General features: G+C 46.1%; 1 protein-coding gene across 1 annotated transcript in view; it reads right to left on the bottom strand.

Annotated features, from left to right (window-relative positions):
• Positions 1-19,221, bottom strand: part of LOC147710094 (erythroid membrane-associated protein-like) — a 205,561-nt gene that overhangs the window by 140,624 nt on the left and 45,716 nt on the right. The window contains exons 3-4 of the mRNA XM_086919314.1: positions 3,543-3,563; positions 3,438-3,458 (exon numbers count right to left, since the gene is read on the bottom strand). Coding sequence (XP_086775440.1) covers positions 3,438-3,458; positions 3,543-3,563 — 42 coding nt within the window. The remainder of the gene's footprint in view (positions 1-3,437; positions 3,459-3,542; positions 3,564-19,221) is intronic.

Below are 19,221 nucleotides of genomic sequence, written 5' to 3'. Positions count from 1 at the left end.
GGGGTGCCAATGCAGAAGCGCTCACACAATTTCCTGCTGCTTAGTCGCCTCACAATTCCCACTATGCCAAACATCTAAAGCGCAATGCGCAACATGCTTTCTCTCTGAGCGATGCCCAGGGAACTAAAGATACCCAGTCTCACTGTCCGGAGGCTAAATAATCCAGTAAAGCGTGCTGCACTTCTGTCTCTCTTAGAGCATTTGGGGGGACATATGTTTACTTCAAGAGACAGACCTGATCCCCAAGAACACAGCCCAAATGTGCTCCTGCTGGTTTCCCCAACAGCTATGGTCGTTGGACCCACAAAGAAGAATGGGATAGCTATCCTTTTGGCTTTGAATTTAATGGCAAGCTAATGTCTATGATAGTTGAAATAAAGGGGTGTCTTCTAGCACTTAGCATACAATGGGGCTCCTGAATGCGCTTTCAGCAGTACTTAAAACGAATGATTCAGCAGTATGGGTGGGGAGGATTTCAATATGGTAATGGACCCAGCTCTCCATCGGTCCAACCAGCGCTCCATGCAAGCAGGGGCCTTCACCTCTGGCAGCCTTCGTTGGGTGGTGAAGGGGGGCTCTGCGATGTCTGGTGCTGCCTGCACCCTTCTTAAGGGACTACATCTTATATTCTGCAGTGCACAAGCCACATGCGCACATTGACCATTTTCATACATCCCCCTCACTTACAGTTATGGTTGGGAACACAAGCATAGAGCCACGCTCTCTTTCAGATCACGCCATGATCTTATTGATACTAAGGACAGAGGACTCTCCACCCCGCCCCTTCCGCTGGTGACTACGCAACGTATTGCCGCAGTCCCCTACCACAATGTCAGCAGTGCGCACTGTGCTTGTGGATTATCTCTGAACTAATGATGTGGAGGACACTCCCCTATCGTCGGTGTGGGAAGCATGGACAAATTTATCACTATTTCAGTGGCAAAAAAACAGGAGCGAAAAGAGAAGCGCTGGCAGTGGAGCAGGCAGTCCCTGGGATGGAGGCCATTCGTAAACATATGGGGGGCTCCCAGGGTCTGGTGAGACTTGAGCATAAAAAGCTTCCCTTGAATCGTCTGGACCTGGATCGGGCGGAATATGCCCTGCTCTGGCACAAATTTTACCAGAGTGGGGACTGGTGTGGGTGCAGTCTAGCTCATGGGCTCCGCACTGAGACTTTCTGAGATTCCATCAGTTCAAGTAGGCAGGCTTCAGGGGAGGAGGTGCACACGGATGAGGAAATCACTGCAACCTTTGAAGAATGTTACCATGCTCTGTGTTCCGGCTTGGACATCTCCCAAGGTGGCCCGAGACCCTACTTGAGGGGGATTCCCCTGACTCACTTGTCAGTAGTGCTCGCGTCTCAATTGGATCAGCCAATATGGATTGAGGAGGCGGTGTCGGCAATCGTGCGTCTTACGCCCGCAAGGCACCGGGACTGGATGCTTCACGGACCAATTTTATAAGTCCTTTTGCCAGGGCTAGCTCTCATCCTCACTCAACTTTTTAGTTCCTTCCTTGACTCGGGTGCGCTAACAGACTCGATGATGGAGGCATCTATATCTGTGATACTTAAGCCATTGAAAGACCCCAGGCAATGTGGGTCAATGAGACCAATTACCCTTTTCAGCATTGACACCAAGATCTTTGCCGGTATCCAGGCCTCTTGTCTGAATCCAGTCGTGTTGGGTATGGTTGACCATGACCAAGCCGGTTTTATCCGTACAAGACAAGGCGGGGACAATACCAAAAGGATTTTACACCTCCTTGAAATCACTCGGCGGTCCCGAACAGAGGCTCTTTTCCTCTCCATTTTTTAAACACTATGCAATTTGGGGACACACATTAATTAGATGGATAGGCTGTATTTATACCAACCCCAGAGCTTCTGTCTGGATTAATAGAATGTCATCAACTACATTCCTCATAACGCGTGGCACCCACCAGGGGCGTCCTCTATCCCCACTCCTCTTTGTGCCCTATGTGGAGCCCATGACGCAGCGCATTAGAGATAAACCGCAGATTTCAGGCATCCGGTTCGGCACTGACATTCATACTATCAATTTGTATGCGGATGATATTATTCTCTCACTGGTGGACCCGATGACATCCTTGCCATCCGTAATGGACAAATTGGGTTTAAAGTTAACCTTACAAATTCTTAGATATTAAACCTATTGTTTACCCCCCATCAGATGGCTCTTTGCATCCATTTCCCAGTGGCATGGACGATGGAGGCCATTCCGTATCTGAGCATACAGCTTGCTCCCACTGTAGCAAAGACTCTGGTGACAAACGACAGGGCACTCCTTGACCAGACAAATAAATCGCTGTCCTCGTGTAGTCGTCAGTGGTTGGCTTGGTCGGGGCGCATCGCGGCTGTAAAAATGACTGTACTCCCACATATTCTTTACATCTTTCAGACATGACCATTGACCTCTCCACTCGGCACTATGCTCTTCACAACTCACTATCAATGCATCTATCTGGGGGCGGGAAGAGGCCACATCTCCAATTTAACAAACTTGCCCGTCCTAAGGATGAAGGCATCTTAGGGCTCCCTCTGCTCATCCGGCATAGCCAAGCCATGCCACTCTGATAGCTTGTAGAGTGGAACAGGCCCCCCTCCGAAAAGCACTGGTCCTTTATGGACTAGACAGTTGAGGGGGAGGAATATGTGGTGAGAAGCTTGGCTACCTCGCAAACTCAGGGCCGGGGGGTTGTATTCTTCACTGGTGTTGGCTCCGATGATGAATGTATATGACAGCATTGACTTTAGAAAGGACCTGATGGCTTTATTTATTTTGTTCATACATAATTAAAAAAAAGATATATATATTTAAAGTATTTACTTATTTAAAAAAGGCTGCTCAGGCCCATAATTGCAAACAGCAAGGAATGCATGCAAATTGTAATATTGTGCATGTGAACCTATATATAACAATGTAACAATGGTGAATATGGTATTGCATATGCCTACAAGTGGAAGCAATGTCATCTACACACACTACAGTATTTTTAGTTTACATTCACCAATGTGCTAAATGATGTTAATATATAATGATATGTTGGGAACAAAAAACAATATGTTAAGTGTAAAAACATACACACTCAACTGTACAGTTTCTCACACGCAACAATATATGTACAACAGTTTACATATGCATTACTAACATATAGATTCAAAAATAATCTTGTATACAAACAGAAGAAGTAAGCGGAAACCAAAAAGACTTGTGTTAACCTATGTTTTATTGGCAAAGATCCATCCAATATGTTTTCATACTTAAATTAGGTGATCAGCTTACTGCTGGCTGATTTGATTATAATTACAGAACAAGAAAGAATGTAAATCTCCAACTTGTCTTGTTTCACTTGAACGATTGTAGAAAGGTGATACATGGAATGCTGAAATAGAAATACTTTATCAATACAATTACCTTTCTTGTCCTCTGGGGCATCTAAAAGCAAACAAAGGTGCCATGTAATTAAAACAGCACATAATTCAATCAATATATATTAACCCAACACACTGTCACACTCACCTCTATATTGCTGCAGGATGACTAAAATAGAGAAAATAAAATGTCACTTGTGCATAATAATAAATCAGGTACTTCTACAATAATCCCTCACTATCACATTCAACTCGGTTTGACTGTATGAAATCTGAAAACAGGAGAAAGAGGAGAATACTAATCAGACAACCTTATTTAATCTCACAGACTTTCACATTAAACTAAGTTATAAAACATGGCCTGAATACTAATCAGTAACTTTCATTACACACTTCCTGTTCATTCCTGTTCATCCGGTCCTTGCTGTGCTTAGAGTCAATGGCTTCCCTGAAAGAGGGACGTCCACTTCTCCAGCCTCTGATGGACATATACCTAATACTGACCTTCACACTTGAGCCCACTGTTCAATAAGATAATCATCTACTTAGAATAAAGCAGCATATCAGGGAGTGTGAGAAGTAATTTAGGGATTGTGACAGAGAGAAGGACTTACTGTCATGATGTTTACAATTATAACTGTTTAAATAATGCTTCTGGCCTCATAACAAATGTCCCGGTAATTGTACTTCAAGAATTACCCCTAGTTTGCTAGTCCCATAGGAATCTGGGTCCTTATTTCCCCTTTTCCAGAACATACCCTACTTTGATGAAGACAGAGACAAATGTCACTAATTCTTACGTGCATGAGTTACCATCTCAGAATAATTTATTAAAACGTATTGTATTATTTAATGACAACAATACTCACTAAAGACAGAAATATCTAATTGCTAAATTTTTAAGCTAGAGTGCCATGAACCACCAATTTATTTCACCAGATGAAGTGATGCCCATGTAGATCCATTAACATAAGCATGTTCAGTATGCAAGATGAAGTGATGCTCACGTAGATCCATTAACATAAGCATGTTCAGTATGCAAGATGAAGCGATGCTCATGTGGATCCATTAACATAAGCATGTTCAGTATGCAAGATGAAGTGATGCTCATGTAGATCCATTAACATAAGCATGTTCAGTATGCAAGATGAAGTGATGCTCATGTGGATCCATTAACATAAGCATGTTCAGTATGCAAGGTGAAGCGATGCTCATGTAGATCCATTAACATAAGCATGTTCAGCATGCAAGATGAAGCGATGCTCATGTAGATCCATTAACATAAGCATGTTCAGCATGCAAGATGAAGCGATGCTCAGGTAGATCCATTAACATAAGCATGTTCAGTATGCAAGATGAAGCGATGCTCATGTGGATCCATTAACATAAGCATGTTCAGTATGCAAGAATGAAGCGATGCTCATGTGGATCCATTAACATAAGCATGTTCAGTATGCAAGATGAAGTGATGCCCATGTGGATCTATTAACATAAGCATGTTCAGTATGCAAGATGAAGCGATGCTCAGGTAGATCCATTAACATTAGCATGTTCAGTATGCAAGATGAAGCGATGCTCATGTGGATCCATTAACATAAGCATGTTCAGTATGCAAGATGAAGTGATACTCATGTGGATCCCATATTGGACTGCAGTTGTCCTAATTCAATTACTTAGTGGAGAGACCATTTATGAAGGAATGAGACGATGTTGTGCTACCATGCCAATCAACCACACATCACTTTAGCACTTATGTAAAACTGAGAGTTAGTGCAGTCACATCCAGACCAGCCAGACGGGGGCTGGTCTGGAAAAATTTGCCTGGGCTGCTTTCAGTTCCCAGTCCGGCACTGCCCCTATTTTATGCAATTACACATCTGTTTTTCCTTCCGGAGAGTGTCTGAAATAGGGACGACATATGTGTTATTTCTGGTGATTTAGGGCCACATGTAGGTATCCAAATACCGGTCGGAAACAGCCAAAAATACAGATTTTTGGCCGTTTCCGACCGGTATTTGGATATTGAGATGTAGGGGCATGTTAAATTACAGAATCTGTAATTTTACCGAATTTGTAATTTTTCCGATTCAGTAAAATACCGAATTGGTAAAATTACCGATTCTGCAATTCAACATTTAGGTAGCACTGTAATCAGTGCTACAAGGGTTTAAGAATTTGTTATTTACCACCAACTAGAAATTGGTGGTAAATAATGAAAATCCTTCAAAAAGCATTTTTTTTCCTCTAAAAAACGTGCCATGTTGCAGACATACATGCCCTAAGGGCATGTATGTCAGCAACATGTGCACCCATGCACAATTGAGGGGTGCAACAGGGTGTCAAAGTGACACCCTGTGCCCCTTGCAAATACGGTAATTTTACCGAATCAGTATTTACTGATTCGGTAATTGGCATTGATTCCTATGGGCCTCAAGGTCCATAGGAATCAATGGCAATGGAAAGGGAAGACCACTCGGTCCCCCCGAACGTATGGATGGGTGCCCCGATCCCCCCGGGAAACCATTTTGGGCGGGGGGGGCGTGGTTCGGCTGGTAAGCCCAAAGCGGCGTAGCCGGAGCACGCCCTTCCCGCCCAGAAGGGGTTGTCCTAGACACCCGCCCGACAGACCGCGCCCAGTGGGCGTACCTGAGGAGGGTCCCTGCCCTCCTGCAGACGGATAAAAGAGCGGGAATCCAAAGAAGCGTCCTCTTGTTCCAGTGCTCTGAAGGCTGCACCACTCGTTGCTCGTGAGCCCTCGACGGAACAAGCGCCAATTTTGAGAACTTGTAATCTTGTTGTTTTTCTTTCAGTACCAGGAGTGCGAAGGATCTGGGACCTCGTTGATCGACTAGAGCGGATTACTCGAAGCTATGGCCGGCAAGAAAGCAGGAAAGAGCTCCGAGCTGGAGAAAGTTCTGCGCACCTTGTCGAACCGAATGGCGATCATGGACCGTAAATTGGGTAAGGTGGATTCAATCGGTCGAGGTTTGGCCGAAGTCAAAAAACAGTTAGCGGCCCAGAACAATCCCTCGGGCCGTCCGAAGAAGGTGATAGGCCCGGCCTTGCCGGGAGTCGGCCCTGAGGGTAGGGGGAAGCGTAGCAAGAGGAGGGCGGTGTCCAGGGAGGATCCGGTCCCGGAGGTGCCCCCAGCTGCCCCCATCACACCGGTGGACAGCCCGGTACCAAGTCCGGATATACGTTTACCAATCCCTGTTGTGATTACCCCGGTTAACGATGAGGAAATGCCCCCGGAGCTGGCCCTCCAGTTAGCGGCAGTATTGCCCTGGCTCAAAAAGAAAGCGGGGGGCAGTGGCTGCGGGGGATCCGGCCGAGGAAGCTAGATTAATAATCGAGCAGTTACGGCAGTTGAGAGAAGCCGGGACGGCGAATGTTCCTTCTGTTTCCCCTCAGGTGGCGCCAGGAGTACCTACGGTTGGCCGGGAAAAGACGGTGGACGCAGCAGTTGAACCTGGTAAGAAACCATTGCCAATGGTGGGGGAAAGTTCAGTGCCTTCAAGGCGCGAAAGGGTGGCTCAGCACATCCCAGCGGCCACAAAGGAAATGATATGGGGGGACAAGTATGTGAATATGTTTTCAATATTGACCGAATATCGCAAGATGGAATATGCAAAAACCCAGAAGGATTTATGGCACCCCAGCGTATGGCGGGCCAAAATGGCGGAATTTAGGGTCGATGAGACCGTAGCAAACTGGGTGAAGGCTTTCTCGATATTTACGGCAGTAATGGCGGAGCGTAAGCCTGAAGTGTTGACCGAGCTATCCTGTTATCAGAATAGGATCATGGATTTCTATAACATGTATGGGGGGAATGAGTGGAAAGGATATGACGTACAATTCCGAAAGGCTAAGGAGTTTGATGCAACTTTGACTTGGGATTGCCTCGACACAGTTTCGTGGCACAAGCAGCTCCTGCCTGGGTCAGCAGGTACGTCCTCGCCGGGCGGGAGCGGACCTGGAACAAGTCACCTAAAGCCTGCACAGCCCTTTCGAGCGGGCGCCGGGGGGGAATCGCAGCCAAAGGCTGCCGGAAATGGGGGCAGGCGCGGGGTTTGTTGGGGCTTCAACAGAGGCAATTGTAACAGGCCCCAGGGAACATGTAGGTTCCGGCATGCGTGTGCGGGCTGTGGGAACTCCTCACACCCAGAGAGTAGTTGTAGGTCGAAGAACAGTGGTTCGGGAAAGGGGGGGTCCAAGCAAGAATGAGGTGATGCTTGGGAAACAATCATCTTCACCCGTCGACATCATGGCTTTGACTCCCTGGTTGAACAAATACCCTGATCATGTCTCCGCTGGGATTTTGAGGAACGGTTTCCTATATGGCTTCAACATCCCGGTGGAGGATTTTCGGGGGAACTCCTTTTGTAAAAATCAACAATCTGTCCAACATAACCCAGCTGTGGCAGCTAAGAAAATCTCCAGAGAAGTCAGCTTAGGGCGGGTAGCAGGGCCTTTCCCATGCCCCCCAGTGGCGGATTTCGTGTGTTCACCTCTAGGAGTGTATTTACAAAAAGGGGGTGGTGAGGGACAGAGTCTCTGAATTAAGCAGAAAGCTCTCACCCAGTCAAAGGATCAGGGCTAGATCCAACACCGTTTTTTAGCTCACTGCACTATCCCAGTTTCAGAACCTGGCTGTATGCAAATTAGTCTGTTCCTGTCCCAGTGCATGATGGGAACAGGACAAACCAAACTACAGAAGCCAATTCTTACACTGGGAAGGAAACAAGCTCCCAGGGACCGGTTTCTGGCATTACAGCCGTCTTCGGCCCGGTTTGCTTGAATCCTGATGGTGCAATGAGCAAGGGTCTCACATCTGAAAATACCCTTCCACGCATAGGGTGGACAAAAATATTTACAAAAAGGGGGTGGTGAGGGACAGAGTCTCTGAATTAAGCAGAAAGCTCTCACCCAGTCAAAGGATCAGGGCTAGATCCAACACCGTTTTTTAGCTCACTGCACCATCCCAGTTTCAGAACCTGGCTGTATGCAAATTAGTCTGTTCCTGTCCCAGTGCATGATGGGAACAGGACAAACCAAACTACAGAAGCCAATTCTTACACTGGGAAGGAAACAAGCTCCCAGGGACCGGTTTCTGGCATTACAGCCGTCTTCGGCCCGGTTTGCTTGAATCCTGATGGTGCAATGAGCAAGGGTCTCACATCTGAGAATACCCTTCCACGCTTAGGGTGGACAAAAATATTTACAAAAAGGGGGTGGTGAGGGACAGAGTCTCTGAATTAAGCAGAAAGCTCTCACCCAGTCAAAGGATCAGGGCTAGATCCAACACCGTTTTTTAGCTCACTGCACCATCCCAGTTTCAGAACCTGGCTGTATGCAAATTAGTCTGTTCCTGTCCCAGTGCATGATGGGAACAGGACAAACCAAACTACAGAAGCCAATTCTTACACTGGGAAGGAAACAAGCTCCCGGGGACCGGTTTCTGGCATTACAGCCGTCTTCGGCCCGGTTTGCTTGAATCCTGATGGTGCAATGAGCAAGGGTCTCACATCTGAGAATACCCTTCCCCGCTTAGGGTGGACAAAAATATTTACAAAAAGGGGGTGGTGAGGGACAGAGTCTCTGAATTAAGCAGAAAGCTCTCACCCAGTCAAAGGATCAGGGCTAGATCCAACACCGTTTTTTAGCTCACTGCACCATCCCAGTTTCAGAACCTGGCTGTATGCAAATTAGTCTGTTCCTGTCCCAGTGCATGATGGGAACAGGACAAACCAAACTACAGAAGCCAATTCTTACACTGGGAAGGAAACAAGCTCCCGGGGACCGGTTTCTGGCATTACAGCCGTCTTCGGCCCGGTTTGCTTGAATCCTGATGGTGCAATGAGCAAGGGTCTCACATCTGAGAATACCCTTCCACGCTTAGGGTGGACAAAAATATTTACAAAAAGGGGGTGGTGAGGGACAGAGTCTCTGAATTAAGCAGAAAGCTCTCACCCAGTCAAAGGATCAGGGCTAGATCCAACACCGTTTTTTAGCTCACTGCACCATCCCAGTTTCAGAACCTGGCTGTATGCAAATTAGTCTGTTCCTGTCCCAGTGCATGATGGGAACAGGACAAACCAAACTACAGAAGCCAATTCTTACACTGGGAAGGAAACAAGCTCCCGGGGACCGGTTTCTGGCATTACAGCCGTCTTCGGCCCGGTTTGCTTGAATCCTGATGGTGCAATGAGCAAGGGTCTCACATCTGAGAATACCCTAGTCTAGTCTAGTCTGGAAATTTGTATTGCGCAGAACATATCACATCCCGTGAGGGAGTCTCATGGCGCATGCGGACAGTGCTAGATCCAACACCGTTTTTTAGCTCACTGCACCATCCCAGTTTCAGAACCTGGCTGTATGCAAATTAGTCTGTTCCTGTCCCACCTCTAGGAGTGGTCCCAAAGAAAGACCCAGGGGAGTACAGACTCATTCACAACTTGTCGGCCCCAAGGGGCGCATCGGTGAACGAAGCCATCGATCCAGATGTCTGTTCAGTTCGGTATGCATCGTTTGATGAGGCCGTTGCCTTACTGAATCACCTGGGCCCCGGGGCTCTGATGGCGAAATCGGACATCGAATCGGCATTCAGGTTTCTCCCGGTGCACCTGCGCGACCAGCGCTTGCTAGGTTTTTCTTTCCAAGGGAGTTATTATATGGATAAATGCATGCCTATGGGTTGCTCCATTTCTTGTGCGTATTTTGAGATGTTCAGCTGTTTTTTAGAGTGGGCATTCACCGAGGCCACAGGACATAGACAAGTGATGCACTATCTAGATTACTTCCTTTTCTTAGGGCCGGCCGGCAATGGGAAATGTGCACAGGCGCTCCAGGACTTCTGCATCCTCATGCAGGATTTTGGAGTCCCATTGGCACCGGGTAAGACGGTGGGGCCATCTACTTCACTGGAGTTTCTGGGAATTGAGCTCGATTCAGTGGAAGGATGCTTCCGTTTGCCGATGGAAAAGGTGGCCAAGTTCAGGGCTTCCTTAACACAATGCCTGGGCAAAGAGATAGTGACCCTGCACCAGTTACAGCAAACAGTGGGTCAGCTTAACTTTGCCTTGAGAATAATACCGATGGCTCGCCCTTTCTCACGCTCTATTTCACAAGCTATGATCGGCCTCAAGGAGGGACACCACCGTACGAGACTGTCGGCAGAGGTTCGCCAGGATATGCGCATTTGGTTGGCATTTCTGGCGGACTTCAACGGTCGAGTAGTGTGGAACAAACCGCCAGCATCGTCGGACGAGCTGGGTTTGTGGACCGATTCAGCCGGGAGCGTGGGATTTGGCGCCATCTTTGGTAACCGATGGTCGGCACAAGTATGGCCGACTTGGTGGCACTCCAGCGGCCTGACAGGTAACATTGGGTTCTTGGAGCTGTTTCCCATTTGGGTTGCTCTGTTGGCATGGCCGGACGAATTTAGGGACCGCTCAGTAGTGTTCTGGTCCGACAATATGACTGTGGTTGAGTGCATTAATCAGCAGGCAGCCCGCTGCAAGTGGATCTTGAGACTGTTAAAAGAAATTGTTTTACGTTGCATGAGATTGAATGTACAGTTCAGGACAAAACATGTTCCGGGTGTACTGAATAATGCAGCTGATGCACTCTCTCATTCACCCATGCAGGCTTTCAGGGGTTATCTACCCACAGCGGACCTAGTGGCGGCACCGTTCCCCGAAGCACTATGGCTGATCGGTGCCCCGGATTACAAGACCTTGTGGCAGCCAGCTTAGCCCCCGGGACAAGGAAGGCTTATGAGGGAGCGTTTCGTTCCTACTGCACGTTTTTAGGGCCGGCAGGGAAACATAGCTGGGGTCAGGAGGAATCCTTCCTGGGGTTCTTGGTAGCGCTGCATAGAGAAGGCCTATCAGCGGCAACTGCCAACAGACATAGGGCGGCCATTTCATTCATGGCACAGCTACACGGCATAAGGGACCCGACGGGTTCCTTTTTAGTCAGGAAGGCGCTCCGCGGCTGGCAGCGCCTGGAGGGTCGCAGACAAGACACGAGGCGCCCGATTGGTTTAGAGCGATTGTCTCTGCTTTTAGCAAAGCTGGATGAGACGTGCTCCTCCCCTTCCGAAGCAGTTCTGTTCCGGGCAGCTTTGGCCTTGGCATTCCATGGGGCTATGCGAGTAAGCGAACTCGTGGTGAGGAACAAGAAAGATATGGAGGGAGGCTTATGCAGGGATCACGTACAAATACGGGGTGATTCGATGCTAATCTCGATAGCCAGGTCCAAGACAGACCAGGGAGCTATGGGAAATAGTATTGTTGTGCAGCGCGCTCGAGGGTCCCACACTTGCCCGATAAAGTGTTTAGAGGAATTCTTGGCACAGAGGTCGGCTACATGGGGAGGAAGCCTGCTTAGGCACAAAGATGGCACCCCTCTGACGAGGTTTCAGTTTCAGAAGGTGCTAGCTCTTACAATCGCTGCCGCAGGCATGGACCCGTGTGATTTTGGGACCCACTCATTTAGAATAGGGGCTGCTACTGAGGCTACGGCCCGGGGTCTGGGTGCGGAAGAAGTGAAACAGCTAGGCCGTTGGTCCTCGAACTGCTTCAAAAGGTATGTGCGATTGCACATGTTGTAAAATATTATTGAAATGCACTCACGCTTCTTGTCTTTTGTTTGAATTACAGTTTCGCCAGCCTGTCACGCGGGGCGGAATTTGGAGTCAGCCCAGCACCAGGAGACCAGCGGTCGAGGATCACCGACTGGAGAGCGAGTGGTATGGGTCGTGGGCCACTCATATGTGAGGCGCGCCGGGGACGTATTCATGGCAGGTGACGCAATTCACGCATCTGGGGAATACGGGTACAGAGTGACCTTCCATGGGAAGGGTGGCCTCTGTTTTGACCAATTTCAATCGTTTGTTGAGGGTCTTTTAGGGCGGCAAAGGTCACCGCCATCTATAGTCATAGTACACCTGGGGGGCAATGACTTAGTGAAGCTGGGAAGACGAGTGTTATTAGAACACATTCTGTCGGCAGTTAGCTGGTTGGCTAAGAGGCTCCCGGGGTGCACAATTGCCTGGTCACACATGATCCCCAGGAAGGTTTGGCGGAGGGGTCTCTCTGTGTCAGCGTTGAACCACTCGGTAAAGAGGGTCAACAATAAAATTGGGAAATTGTTTCGCTCTGCGCAGTTGCATAGCATTCCCCACGGGTGTATTCGGGGTGATCACATGTATCTGAATGATGGGGTTCACCTGTCCAGGGAGGGGAATGATTTACTCATAGGAGACTTCATAGCATGGCTAAGGGGTTTGAAGAAGCATTACCTTTAGGAGGAGTGGGGGGGCCGGCTAGTCGGTCAACTATCCGGCCTGTGGCGGTAAGGTCATGATCGGTGAGCAGTAATTTCAAGGTCCCTATAGGGGGGCGCCACCCAGAATGTTTGGGAGCGCCCGGGGGGAGGCGGCCATTGGCCCCTTCCACGGGGAGGCGGCACCCACTACGGATGGGTCGCCTAGGGGCAGACGGCCATAGGCCCCTCCCAGGGGGGAGACGGCTAGATGCCCCTCCTACGAATTTCCCGGGGGCCGGATATCCGCTCTGGCGGAAGAGAGTGTGGGGAAGGGGGGGGAGTCCACTCTGTCCTTCCTACAGAGACCTCACACGAGAACTCGGACGACCTTAAGATGGCGTCGAGTGAAAGGGGCCCCCCAAGACAAGGGAAGTTACAGTTGGCAACGAGGGTAAAGTCCTCTGCGCATGTGCCACTCACACCGTGAGGGCGGGAGTTTGGTAGTAGGGATCTGACACCGGTTAAGACCTTGTCGTTGGCCCTTAATGCTAGGATGTACAATTTTAATTTAGAATGTATGCATTTTCAGGATGCTAGACTCGGCTAGGAAACCTTTGTATTAGAGATCTGTTAAGGTTAGCCAAAGAACATGTCTACATCAAAATGTAATGAAAGTAAAATTGTACATAATTCATGAAACGTTTTAATTTAATGTTTTAAATTTTGTTTCATATTTTAATAAATACGGCCGGGGGGTGACTCCCCCCCGCCTTCCAAAAGCTCAAACCTGTGTCTGTCTCCTCCCATTGGGGAATTGGTGTTGGGAGGGGGTGGCGGGCATCCCGGCCATATTACCGAATCGGTAAATACCGATTCGGTAATTATCGAATCATTCCAATTCGGTAATTTCAAAAGTGAAATTACCTACATCCCATTTACCTACTCTTAAATACCGAATCGGTATGATTCGGTATGTAAGAGTAGGTAAATCGAGATTACCTACATCTGGCTCTGAGTGCTCAATTGCTCCAAACTTCAAAGCCAAACTTTCAAGAGATATTTGACGCTTGAATACTATGACAACTGTGCATGAGGGTTATTCTCTTAATTCAAGCAATTCACAAATGTATGGGCTCAATCTTAAAAATTATGAGAATGCAAACTTCACAACACAATCAGCATTTGACAGTCAGGTTTGAATGGAAAAATGTATCTGCATTACAAGATCTACAAAAAAAACACATAATTACGCAGTTTTTCGGTAACTTCCTGTGGTTACTTATTATGGATACACTCTATGGTTCCACCGTGAGTGATACTTTCCTAGTGGGGAACTGGAAGGAGGTGCCAGCATTTTTAGGGGATGGTGAGTTTAAACTATTTTCCTCTGTGGGCTGCTTTATTCAAAGGTGTGTTCAAAGGTGTGTTGTTTAACCAGTGTATGTTGTCTTTGACCTGCATTCCGCTATGTGCAATTGAGAGGGAAAGTTGATGTTTAATTTTTAGGTTGATTTTTCAGATGACACTTGCTCATCCCTCGGGTCTCTGCATCTGGCATGTAATGTAGGTTTCTCTAATGGTGTTACGTTGTTGGGTTACGCACTCCTTCTAGATGGTTTGGGGATTTTAGGCTAGTTTTGAGCTGATTTATCTGGGTCTCGTTGGACGTTTACCTGTTGTTTGGGTGATTCTGGTTCAAATGTAGATTGTGAGATAGTCAGGGGTCCTTTGTGGCCCCTGTAAGGTCCCGCAGGGGAATGGTTTGGAATCATGTTTGTTTGCAGTATTTTTGCAAAGAGTCTGTACTCCTTCCGAAGGGGCCCCTAAGGACTGGGGTTGTGTGGCCGCTGAGGAGCTGTTCTGTTATGTTATGTTATGTTAAAATCAGTTTATAAAGTGCTCGTACGCCCGTGGGCTTCATGGCGCTATAGGAAGTGTGAAGAATCCGTACAACATAACACTAAGCTAACAATGGCTAATGGTAGGCTTGAGAGAACAACCAAGTTTTTAGTCCCTTGCGAAAGGTGAGTAAATCCTTACTCTGCCTAATCGGTAAGGGGATGAATTTGAACCTAATGTTTCGGGTCTGAAAGGATTCAAACTTGCTAGTAACTTGCTAGTATTGATTTCCTCCACGCCCTCCCCCAGGTCACTGAAGCTTCCCCGTGCCATAGGAAGACGCCCTTCCGTACCCCCAAACTAAACTAAAGGTATGTCCTGCAATGTTTTTGACTGAAGTGACTGTAGAGCTATCACTGAACTTGACTCTAAATTAAATTCTTAACGTCTTGTAGACTGCAGCTCCCATTACCCAGAACAAGACATAGGACAAACTCGGCTACCATTCAGGTAAATTGTTTTTAAATGCAGAAGATCAAAATTGGTCTTAAGGAGATGAGGCGATAGAATTGACACTTAATTAGTGTTTCTTTTCTACTTTACACACATGCAGATAGTAATGACAAGGCCCTGAAGAGAACTCGTAATTGATGTATGAAGTTCGAAACGCGTCGGCAAGAAAGGGGATAAAAATAATAGCACCAATAACAAACAACTAACACGACCAAAAACTATTTTTGTGTAACGACTTGTACAATTAACGTGTCGTGATATCTCCTTTCATTTGTGATTTTGTCTATTACTGTTTCCATAATTTTTCACTGTTGGCTATTGAGATTAGTTACTGTGATTTTTCTCGTGGAATAGTCTGAACACAGACGTAAATGCTTTGTTGTGTACAGTGTATGTACTTGGTGATTTTTTCTTTTTTGTGCTAAATGTTATGTTTAAATTGGTACATGTATATGTTATATTTGTGGTGTTCTTTGTCTGACATGTAAAGTTAAGAACTTTCCAAATAATTGTGAAATCGAGGTATAAATAAAAATACCTAACATATCTATCTCAAGTGGATGTGTTGCTTATAACTAAGAAGCTTTTTCCAAAAAACAAGTGGGGGGGCTCTCTTTTCATGTAAATTGTAATTAAGGTCCAGCCTTCCCCATTACCCAAGGACCTAACTCCTTCATACTAAAAAATGTATGCACCAGTTGGCAGCCATCCTGCTCCCTCGCCAGACTGTATTCCACATGGGAAAAAATGTGTTCAATTAATATGGTGGTCATTGATATCGTTTTACCAACATCCTCAGTGTTGTGCATAGAATTCTCATAGATTACACTGATATTGTCTTTACTGATATTGACATTGTTATGCATGCATAGATTATGGTCTACATTAACATTGTTTCTACTGGTATCAACATTGTTATGCAAGCACATTTTATGGACTGCATAAATATTGCATTTATTGGTATTGCCGTTGTCAACCCTGCATATATCATGGTGTGTAATGACATTGTATTCACTAATGTTAACAGTGGAAAAGTTATTCCTTGTTTCTCAGCAGGGGGTGGGTTCTACTTGTTTCTCTTTTTGGGTTTGCACACTGTCATGTTCACAGACCTATAGCTGAAGTTGTACTTCACAGAGTCGAACATTACATACGCACACAAAAAAATATACGACCATCCTTGTGTACTTTTTATTAACTGGGAGTCCCATTGACAACTCAACAATGGCCATCAATGCCCATTGTGTGGCATTGTCCTTTCAGTTCGGACATGTGAAGAATTAAATACTTGTTTCACTCTCTGTGGATCTCTTAATTTATTGGGTTGATATGTAGCATACAGGTCTAGTAACTCAGCAATTGGTATGGCCTAGACTTTCCCGGTGGAGGGCCACTGTTCCTAACAAGAAATATCCATCTTAATCCTTCAGTGCAGCTTCTGAGTGATTGTTACATTGAAGTTAGAGAACTCTACAGAGAGGCAATTATTTTGTGTACCCTGCTCATGAAAGATTTTAGGATTTAAATAAACACCTCCAAAAATGGAGATGTGTTAATTAAAAATAACTGACTTTAAGGCAAATTGAGTTTTGTCCCTGTGTACAGACATGACTGGATTAAACCTCTGTTGACTTTGATGTCTCACATGACTCTTCAAAGAAGAGTCATATTCTAAATGCAGTTATTCTCTAAATATAGCTAACTATGACCAGATAGCCCAGTGACAGGCAGGCATTAGGCCAAGTTTTTCAACCAGGGAAACCACCTCTAATTCAGAGGGAATGACAAGATTGACAGGTTATGATGGTTTCCATTATCTCTAAACTGTAGTTTAAACCTCCTGTGCGCTGTAGGTGGCCAGGAAGACATTCTTGCACAACGAGTCTGATATTACCAAGTTTACTAGTAAATGACAGACAGGCTTCAAACCCTGTCAGATGCCAAATGGAAATATATTCACAAAGGAGATGAGTTTTACATGCTCAGAAGGCACAATTGGAAGTTCTCACAAGAGTACTTGGTGGACATCTTCACTGAAAACTGTGGAGCACATCCAGTGAGGCCAATGCATCTCAACGATGTAAAGCCGGGAGAGAAAACCAATGTAAATTTGGTACCCTTCACTCTCTTATTTCATAAACTATTAATGTCTTTCTAGACTCAGGTATGTAGCTTTTGCGAAATCATTCCGTGCCCTGGACACCCCTATCATTTTCTGACTGGTATTGGTGGTTTCTGAATCTGACTGTGACTGAGCTCTGCCTAACTAGACCCAGGGCCAGTGCTTTACTGCAAACCCTTAAAACAAAGTGAAAATACCTACACACACAAGGGTAGGCGATGGGTTAGGCACCCCTATGATTGGCATGACCTATCCTATAAACCCTAGTACATAACAGGGCAGGGGATGAAAACTACCTATAAGTCCCTAGTATAAAATAGGGCATGGCAGTTTTAAAAATAGCCCTGGGTTGAAGAACTGCTTTTAAACATAAACGCACACTCAACTTTGGTGTTAGAGGCACTTAAAAAGTTGATCAACTACAATGTCTTGGCATATAAGGTACCCCCAGAGTCTCCCCTAAGTTTCCCTGGGGTCAGGGCCAGGTACGTATAGGGAGTACCCATACAAAAGAGGTTGTATATGCCCTGGAGATACAGAAATTGCACTTCACTCATTGTAGTAAAGTGCATCCCAAAATCGGCTTTTGAGCTAGAAGTACTGTGAATTGAGAATCTACATTATTGTTGTATATTCAGGATCCCTAATGTCTCCCCCAGGTGTCCTAGGTGTGGGGAGTCGCATAGATATAAGCAGGATCCACATATAAGCAGTTTTATAGGCCCTGGCGTTGAGGAAATTGGACATTTGCTTTTCTCCATTGTAGATCGCAAGACATTTATGTTAACATTGCATTAGTTTATGACTTTATAACTACCGCAAACCACTACCAAAAAGTATCATTCAAGCAGTCAGGATAATGGTATTGATAAATCCAACAATATGCTTTTTATAATTTATCCTAAAATGTACAGAAAATAAGTTATAAGGATTCCTTGTATGTAAGCCAAAATTCAGCCTTTCAGTGGTCGGCCCTGATTAGTCAGAGTTAAGAGGATTAGCCAGACTGCTTTGATGAAGTGAAACATAGCACCTAGGGAGAGAGGCTATCTCTTGTAAGAGGACCCTGCTCCACAGGAATGCTATAGCAGGGGGAAGGGGTTGTTAAGCGTCAGCTTCAAAAGGCAGAAGGGGACAGCCAGAGACAGCCAAGTCCATCTACACTCTTCCACTCTGAATCCAACCAGATGGAAGGCTTAAGGAAGGAATTTGAAGATGTCAGAGGTAGGGGAGCTCTGGAAATGTGTCATCCTGCAGATTGGTATAGCTAGCTCATGCTTCTCTGCTGAGACTTCAGCCATATTGAATTTTGTAAGAATAGTGCTTTCTGGGAGACCATTTGTGAGACGTTAGCCTGGTATCTGCTGTCCACCAATTAAACTGAGAACCTTGAACCAGTCCAAACAACACTTATGGTGATTTGAGAAGACAAAGATATCCTTAGAAAGCTAGCCAAGTGGTAGCTGTGGAGAACAGCCTTCAGGCTTAGTCTTGAAAGAATGTTAATCAGCATGTTGTACCAGAATGCAACTTTATTGTATTGGTTAAATGAAAGGAGAACCACACAGTAGTTATAAAAATGTGTGTTTAATATTGTAACACACTTGTGAAAGTGAAGGATACAAAGTGCATCCTTCACTTTTACGAGCGCAATCCCCGCGCAGTTCCTGTTTCCAGGAGCTTCTTTCTCCTCATCTGCTGCTCTGATCGGTTTCTGACCTTTTTTACATACAAGAAACATGTGAACTCGCATAGAAGCCCACCCGTTTGGCCCCGCCCACACACTAGCTGTGTGCACCGTCTTCCCGCCATTTACCCACTATGATGGACAGCTCACTCAAGGGACCCCTGCGCCCATCCGCGCGATGGCATAGTAACACACATATGGTCACTGGAGACAACTCTTCTGGCACTTTACACAGCTGTAGTGTAGGAAACGCATTATACATTTACCCAGTGAGGTAGCACTTACTGATTAGCCACTGTAGACAGTGGGAAACAGTCTTTTGAGCAAATCCGGGAGTTCGTGAATTTTTTCGCTAACTCACCAATTTATTTGCCGATTTCGCGTGAATTTGTGGAT

Source organism: Lissotriton vulgaris, chromosome 5 (assembly GCF_964263255.1).
Source record: "Lissotriton vulgaris chromosome 5, aLisVul1.2, whole genome shotgun sequence".
NCBI lineage: Eukaryota > Metazoa > Chordata > Amphibia > Caudata > Salamandridae > Lissotriton > Lissotriton vulgaris.
The sequence above is the reverse complement of the archived record's forward strand: the minus strand, read 5'-3'. Positions and strand labels throughout refer to the sequence as shown.